Genomic DNA, 9,241 nt, shown 5'->3' on the forward strand with positions numbered 1-9,241 from the left:
GGTCTAGAAAATAGGTGAGAATTACCTATCATATGAGCTGTGGCACCAGAGTCTATGACCCATTTGGTAGATGATGTAAGAAGACACTTTATATTACCTGGGGCAACAATGGATGCAATCGGAGTAGAGGAAGATGACGCTTGTAATGACTCTTGGTAATTCTGAAACTTAGCAAACTCATCTGCCAAAATAGTAACTGACGCCTCTGGTATATCACATGTGGAGGCTATCTGAGCATGTTGAGATTGTTGACTATTCTTATATAGCAATTTCCGACAATCACGTTTCATATGGTCTGGCTTACGACAGTAGTTACAAACAATCTCTACAGACTCTGGTTTTCGATGATCAGTACTATTCCTCTGAGGTGCCCGAGGGTTATTGTTCTTGCTAAAGAGAGCACTACTGGGTTGAGGAATAGACACACTAGTCGGAGAGCTTTCAATGCGAAGGACTCGAGTGAAGGCATCATCTAATGATGGAATCTTGGAGTCAGAGAGAATCTGTGTCTTTGCCATTCCAAATTCAGGTAAGAGTCCATTCAGGAAAATCATAACAGCCATCTTCTCTCATTGAACTTGTTGAACTTTAACATCAGGACTAAAAGGTAACAACAAGCCAAGCTCGGCAATGATCTTCTTAAGCCGCATAAAGTAGCTGGTGACAGACTCAGCTTTCTGTTCCGCACGAAAAAATTGCATACAAACTTCAAACATTCTATGCACTTGCTCTTTACCTGAGTATAGAAAATCCAAAAATTCCAAAAGTTCTTTAACAGACTCATAGTGATCAACCAATCCAATTATCTCACTCTCAATTGAATTCTTGATCTGAAGATATAAACGGGCATCATCACGAAGCCAATCACTCTCAATTGAATTCTTAGAGGCCAAGGGAATAATATTGGAGACTACCAAATTTTTTATGTCGGCCATATTGAAGTCACACGTTGATTGTAGTCCACTCGAACAAAGAGAAAATCAATCCAAACAGCTGCAAAATTGGAAAAAGACACAAAACCAATCGTGTAACCTTCGGTTTTTGTCAAACCCGAATGTTATTTGATAGACCCAATGGTACAGACTGGCATGAAACAATGGTTCGAGACAAGCCCAGAAGACAGAAGACAAATCGGACTTCTCACGCGCTCTCACTCGTCGGCGCGTGGGTGAAGGTGACGATGATTCCGGCGGCGCGTGACGGTCACGCGCTATGTTTTCTGGCGATCGGCGAAGACAGACTTGGGTGGACGGATGTGGTGCTTCTTATGGTATGGGCGGTGTCGACAAATGGTCACCGGAAGGCAACCCAAACTTCAAACCTAATGGAGGGCTCTGATACCATGTAATTCAGAATTCAGAAACGTATCTGTCTTATTATCATTGAGTCAAAGCAATGTTACATATTTATATAGAGAATAAACTAAACCTTAGAGACTATGTAAAATTACAATAAAGGACATATGTATATATATATATATATATATATATATATATATATATCATAACAACGACAACTACTACAACACGTCGAAGATGCTGATAACAACGACTGTTGTAACACGTTAAAGATGCAGATAGATGCAAATGATGACGACTGCTACAACACGTCGAAGATGCAGATGATGACGACGATTGTAGCACATTGAAGATGAAGATGATGACGACTGCTGCAACACATCGAAGAAGATGAAGATGAATCCTCTGAGTTGCAACACGTCAAAGAAAATGAAGATGAATCCTTTTAGCTGCAACACGTCAAAGAAGATGCAAATGAATCCTCTCTGCTGCAACATATGTGAGAATAAAGATGAATCTTCTCGGCTGCAACACCTGTGAGAAGATGAAAACGATGACAGCTGCTGCAACATGTCGAAGAAGATGAAGATGAATCCTCTCAGCTGCAACACATCGAAGAAGATGAAGATGAATCCTCTCGACTGCAACATATGTGAGAATGAAGATGAATCATCTCGACTACAACACCTGTGAGAAGATGAAGATGATGATAGCTGCTGCAATACGCCGAAGATGCAGATGGCAACGACTACTACAACACATCGAAGAATATGGAGATGAATCACCTCAGCTGCAATACGTTGAAGAAGATGAAGATGAATCTTCTCGACTACAACACTTATGAGAAGATGAAGATGATGAAGATCCTCTCGGCTGTAACACGTGGGAGAAGATGAAGATCCATCCTTTCGACTGTAACACGTGGGAGAAGATGAAGATAAATTCCCTCGACTGTAACACGTGAGATAAAATGAAGATGAATCCTCTCGGTAACACGTCTCTAGTTGTAACATGTAGAAGAAGATGAAGATGAATCCTCTCAGTTGTGGCACGTGGGAGAAGATGGAGATGAATCCTCTCGGCTGTAATAGATAACAGAAGAAGATCTTCTGAGCCACAACACTTGGGAGAAAAGATATAGCTCGCTACTTTAACTTTGCCCTCTTTCTTTTTGTGTTGTAACTGCTCATGAATTTCATTTTCTATTGAGATTACATCATCATGATGAAGCGTAATACTTTTCTTTTATTGTGACTGAACCTAAAGTAAACTTTAAGTTGCCTACGTACCCTTTTTACGGATCAAGTCATAACGTAGTTCAATTGAGTTTTTTTTTTTTTTTTTTTTTTTTTTTTGTCATTCACCTTTTAAACTCTTGTGGACTAGAAGCATCATGCAGTTTAGGCTCTTACGATAAGGAGCTTCACACATTTAACAACTTATATTTCCATCAATTATTTGTTCACCTTCTTCATTTGTAGAATTGGTGAATATAATAAGTCATGGCTTCACGATAAAGGGACCTTCTCTGTTGATGTCAATAGATAACTTTCTTTTCATGCGTGATGAGACACAACTATGTATCTTCTCGCCATTTTTTTCTTGATGAAGTGATTTTACCTTCAAAGTTTTCATCTCTTTTTCATGTTGATCACTTGCCATATTTAGTCAATAAAAAACAGATGTCGAAGGTTGATGTTTCTTCGATGTGGAGATACTTAGCTTTTTGAAAGCTGTTCGAGTGGAAGTAGATGTTGAACCTTGGTTTTCTTCTTCTTTCGTGGTCATACTCAATCTTTGAAAGATTGAAGATCGAGTAGTTTAAGGCTTGATACAATCAAAGACAAAAATTCTTTGCTTAATTTCATTTGAATTGTCAATTTCTTTAGAAGATGCATAATTGTGGTCAACTTCTGTTAGACTGACAACATGACATGCAGAGACTTTTAATACTTCCTTGGGATGATCATCAAGGAAGCTTCTTGGGAGGAATTCTCTTATGATCATCAAGGAAGCTCCTTGGGAGGAATTCTCTTAAAGTTATAGACCGACGAGGCCAGAAGAAGTCCTCATCTTTTCCTTTGATAGACTTTGATAGACTTAGCCTTTTACATCTTCTTGTTTCTTTTTCCCTTCTTTTTATGGAAGATGTTTCATTTTGCATGCTTTTGACAGAATGACGACTTCTTTTGAATGTAATTTGGTTGTCTTCCTTTTCGATGAGTCACAACTATCATTCCTTCGTCATCATCTTCAACAAGCTTTTTGTTTTGGGAGTCTGTCGTCACAATCCCTTGTTGGAATTGGACAACTATAGTTTCGAAAGTTTCAAACTGAATCAAGCTTTTCCTTTGATCATAAAGTTGTGTTGATGGTGGAACACTTGAAGTCATCTTGACCGCAACATGATTTGTCTTAGCTAATTCATCAATATCCAGCTCGATCTTCTTTTCACGAGCCAACTTTAGAATAAACTCTTTCAACACGAAACACTTTCCAATAGGGTGACTAATGACCCGATGATACTTATAGTATTTAGGATCATCTACATTTTTTGCTTGTTCCGGTCGTTTGCATTCTGGCAGTTGAATAAGTTGCTTCCTTAGCAACTGCTCTAACATGTCTGCAACATAAGAGTCAGAAAATGGACAAACTTTTTCTTGTCTTTCTTTAAGAGTTGAGCGTCACTTTTCCTCGTTATCATGCTTTCCTTCAGTTTTTGTTTCTTTTCTTTTAGAGAAAGATTTCAAAGGGGTTGCATGAAGAACCATAGACTCATTTATGACACTATTTGCAATCATTTTAGTGTCATCAATTTCATTCTTATCACTCCTCATTTTTGGAACTAAAAAATCTTTTGCTCCTCTGCATGTGATATTTCGTTCCATATCATGGGCACAAGTTGCCAACTCTTCAAATGTGCGTGGTTTTATCCCCTGCAAAATATAGAGAAGTTCTTAATTTGAGATCTCTTGATGCTACATTTTGTGCGTTAGGAGATCCTCTACTTTATATATATATATATATACATATATACTTTTACGAGACTTTACACGAAAATATATATATTAATACTTGAATTTACAATTCTAGTACAAAATCACTTTCCACGAGTTCATGAGATATAAAAAGATAACCATTATCCTCATTCCCAGTTTTGACAGCTCCCAACTGTCCACCAAAGAGGAGGGGAAGAGAACAACTTAAGATTAAACAATCTATTACATCTAATTTTACTTTCGAAGAAATCTATACATAATCAGAGTTCAACAAAACATACCAATAGATGGTCATGATGACCAGAGAATGCATGCCTTCAGTGCACATCTCAACTGCAGACATTTTTGTGAGCTTGTCTTTGCAATCCAGGCTTAGAGCTCTCCATCGGTTTATGTAGTCGATGACTGATTCCACCTTCCATTGTTAGATATTTGTCAACTCCATCATGTTGACGATACATCGGGTGTTGTAGAAGCGATTGAGAAAGTCCCTTTCAAGTTGTACCCAACTGTCAATGGATTCATGTTCCAGGTCGATGTACCAGACGAAGGCATTTCCTTACAAAGTTCGAATAAACGGTTTTACCAAAAAATCTCCTCTCGTACCAACAGTTTCACATGTTTCAGTGAAGTGAGCAACATGTTGTCTTGGGTTACCCTTTCCATCAAACTGTTGGAGCTTGGGTGGTTGGTATCCATTCAACATTCTGAGATTGTCGATCCTCTTCGTTTTGATGGAGTTTAGCAGGTCCACCATACTGAGTTTTGATGGAGTTTGCAATCATCTCTTGCAACTGTTGAACAGACAACGATGCAATTGAGGTCGAATTTTGTGGTTGACTTTCTTGCATAACTGCCTTCCCTTTGTCAGTATTTTTTATAGTATGTATATGGCTTGATTCAGCAACATCACGACGTTCGATATGATTCTTGAGAGATGCAATCTGATTATCCTTTTCTTCAACGGCCTTCATGAGCGGTCTTCTTTTCAAACTCAGTCATTTTGTCTTCACTTGTATCCACGCCAATCACCATAACCAACATGATATTTGGATGAGGCATCTCCTCATTCGAGCGTTCATAGGAGGAAACTTGTTCGTCAATCACATGATTTTCTTTTATTATAATTCCACATTTTGGTGGCTTGGACAGTTGCTCCCAAATGTTCTTTGCGACCTCAGACGATGACGTTTCTTCAAATGATTGAGTCTCCCTTGAGCGGCTGCGAGTATTTGGCTGCTTGCCGATGTCGCCTGGAGCTTTGGAAGTGTTGCCTTGGGATGCTATGATTTATTTAGATGTTCTTCAAAAGAGAAATAGATGAAAGGTAGAGATTGTTCCAGTGAGTGTGTGAAACTGTTTACACGAGATTTTGAAGAAATATAATTCGTAGAATTGAACTTTGATATATTGATGAATATTGTGAATACAATCTCTAGTATTTACTCATTTGATGCTTTCTCTTGAATACAAGATAAAAAATTTAGAACTTCTTGGTCTTCGATGTTTAGGATGTTGTAGTTGTAAGTTGAATTTCGATCTTCTGAAATTCAAAGAAAGTTTAATCTTTCAAGTCTTCAATCTTTCAGAAAATGTTGATCTCGAGGTTGATATGAACTTGCACATCTAGAAAGCTTATAGAAGTTTGAATCTTCAATTCTTTAAAGCTTCAATTCTTCTTTCAACCAAAAACCCCCTCAAATGAGTGGCAAATGTCTCTATTTATAGAAAAATTTCATGGGCTTTAGGTGGGCTTGGGACCATTTGCATATTAGGATTGGGTTTGAGCCCATTTACTTGTTGGGCTTGGACTTGGGCTTATTTACTTGTTGGACTTGAGCTTGGACCCATTTGCATGTTGGCTTGAGCTTGGACTTTGGACCCATTTTCTTAGTGGGCTCGATCCCCATTGTTTGGTCCAAAATTTTCATTAGGGGCTTGTATTGTGTTGACTACAAGAAAACTTGATTGCCCAAAATCCAATCAAATTATAATCATCGCAATTTTGTTAGTAATGACATGGTAAAATTTAATTGGTCGAAATTTGTTGGTGATGACATGGTAAAATTTAATTGGTCGAAATTTGTTGCTCAACCACATCTATTCAAATAAGGGTGTCAAAATTCTCTAAAGGTTGATTCTCAACCTAAGTGAGACATATATCTCTAATTTGATCGTTTAGGAGTCAAACTAGAGATTCAAATTGTGGCCCATGGAGAGAGGATCCATACACGTAATATTTATATATATATAATTTCTAAACTATGGTTATTATTGTTTTTAAATTTTAATTTAATAATATAATTACTATAATTTTGTATTAAGTTTACAATAGAAAACACTAGCTAGAATATGGACGTGATTAAATTGGACGTAAACATCATCCATGTTGTATAAATATATTAGCACTCTTCCAATTTAAACTCTAATTTTGTGTAAAACTTTTATTTATTATTATTTAATGTTAAAATTCACTTCCTTTAATACTTAAAATTATTATTGTTCTTGTTTCCTCTAAAAGAGAAAAAGAGAAAGGCTTTACCTCAATACTTTTGAATAGAGAGAAAGAAGCACGTGGCCTGCAGGTGACTACAACGGATGGCAAAAAACTGTTTCTCCCACTTACATCCCCAAACTTCTCCTTCCTCCCCACGATCTTTAATGAAAAAAAAACTCACATAAATCAATGATTCAACCTTCCACATTCTGATCATCAATGGCTTCTCCCCTTCCATTCCTCCTCTTCTCTCTGCCCTCAATCGCTCTCGCCCTCGCCCTCGCCCCGCCCGTTGTCGCTTCCCATCACTTCCACCTCGCCTGGTCTAACAACACTCACAGCTTCATCTTCTGGGCCTCACAAAACCGCTTCCATGTCGGCGACACTCTCCGTAAACACATCCTTCAATTTTTCTCTTTTTAATTACTTCACTTTCATTTTCTTCTTCTCATTCTTCCCTTTTTCGCAGATTTCGAGTACCGAAACGACTCCCTTCTCCTGGTGAACTACACCAATTACAGAGACTGTACCGTCTTAGATCCGATCGCCAAGTTTGAGAATGGAAGCCGCGGTGGTACCATTTTCAGTTTGGATCGCAATGGAGATTTCTATTTCATTAGTGGAAATAGAGAGCATTGTGTGAAGGGGCAGAAATTAGCAGTTCGAGTGATGAATGATGATGATAAGGATGAAGACGAAGGTGTAGCTTCGCCTCAAGGAATGGATTCGTGGAATTGGGGACCGCCGTCGTTGAATTCGACGGTGAAGGCGAGGTTGGCGTCATATTTGGCGACGGTGATTGCAGGTTTTTTTAGTGTTCTGTATTTGATTACTTAGGATTAGGATTTGGAATTTGGAATTGTGTTTTAGTTTATATTATGAATATGATCAATGTGTGTTAATATAAATATGGATGAATGTTTTTAGTAGAATCCATGATTTCCCACTCTTTATTGTTCATCTTTATTTGTTCCTTTTTCTTTATTTTATCTTAGGCTGTTTCATTGTCACCAAAATATCTAACTATACTCATCCTATAGTTTTACATTAAGATATGTCTTTCTAGTATTTGATTTTTGAAATAGTATACTTTTATCTCTCTTTTATTTTTATTTGGTTTGTAGGGTTTTAAAATTTTTCATTTTTATCTTTTAATTTGATTTTCGATAAAAATGTAAACTATCACTAGTACAAAAGTGGTCTACGACGACAGTTATTTACTGTCGTAAACGAATTTCGCGACAGTTATTTCCAGTGAGTCAGGGAAAGTCCTTCGACGACAGTTTTATGTTATTTTATGACATGAAATAAATGTCGTTAATCAACATTCAACGACTTTAAATAACTGTCATATTCTATTTTATGACAACAAATAACTATCATCATTTCTGTATTAACGATGGTTAAATAAATGTCACGAATTCATTTATTGTGACATTTATTAATTGTCATGAATATGTTATTCGCGACAGTTTTTTTAAAAAAATGTCATTGTTTAGTTATTGACAACATTTTTTTCCTGTTAACAATTGTGCAATCGTGACAGTTTTTCGATAACGTTAAATGTCATTGTTTTGCTATTGACGACATTTTTTTGCAGTCAAATATATTGCAATCGTGACAGTTTTTTTTGAAAAAAAATTGTCATTGTTTATCTATTGATGACATGTTATTCCTGTCACATATAGAGCAATCGTGACAATTTATTTTGTTAAATAACTGTCATCGTTCTCCAATTTACAACAAGTAATAACTATCACAAATTCGTTTATTACGTCATTTATTTCATGTTGCACATTTCTCAATTTACTATAGTTTTTTCCTGTTCTCCTTGCCGCTCCACCATTACACGAACCATTTGAATGACAATAATGTAGCTGAGAATGACAATTTTGAATTTATACAAGTTTCACACCAATGTACAAAAAAATAGCCAACACTTTAATATATATACACTATAATACAATTATTGAAAAGAGAGACAACGAGTTCACACCAATTTACGTGGAAACCCGAGTACCGGGAGAAAAACCACGATTGTTTGTGTTGTTATTATTTTCTAATGAATAAAGCAATAGGTACAAGGGAGAATAAATAGAGTACACAATGGAATAAAAAAGGAAAAGATTTAGGAAAATAAGGAATACATTCCCATAATCTTTCCATAATTATTCTAGGATTCTAACAAGGAAAAAACCTAGAAAAAAAGAAAAGAATTCCAACACTCCCCCTCAAGTTGGGACGTAAATATCAATGAGGCCCAACTTGCTAACGCATAATTCGAAGTTTGGTCTGAGAAGCCCTTTGGTAAGAACATCAGCAACCTGTTGACTCGAAGGGATGTACGGAATGCATATGCTCCCACTGTCAAGTTTTTCTTTGATAAAATGTCAATCAATCTCAACATGTTTAGTTCTATCATGTTGAACAGGGTTGTTAGCAATACT

General features: G+C 36.7%; 1 protein-coding gene across 1 annotated transcript; it reads left to right on the forward strand.

Annotated features, from left to right (window-relative positions):
• Positions 1–6,900: 6,900 nt before the first annotated feature.
• Positions 6,901–7,754, forward strand: LOC101212186 (early nodulin-like protein 1). Its single transcript, XM_004151595.3, has 2 exons — positions 6,901–7,185; positions 7,264–7,754. The coding sequence occupies exons 1-2, from the start codon at positions 7,014–7,016 to the stop codon at positions 7,629–7,631; spliced, it is 540 nt and encodes a 179-aa protein (XP_004151643.2). The 5' UTR covers positions 6,901–7,013; the 3' UTR covers positions 7,632–7,754.
• The last annotated feature ends 1,487 nt before the right edge of the window (positions 7,755–9,241 follow it).

This window comes from Cucumis sativus, chromosome 7 (genome assembly GCF_000004075.3).
Source record: "Cucumis sativus cultivar 9930 chromosome 7, Cucumber_9930_V3, whole genome shotgun sequence".
Lineage (NCBI taxonomy): Eukaryota > Viridiplantae > Streptophyta > Magnoliopsida > Cucurbitales > Cucurbitaceae > Cucumis > Cucumis sativus.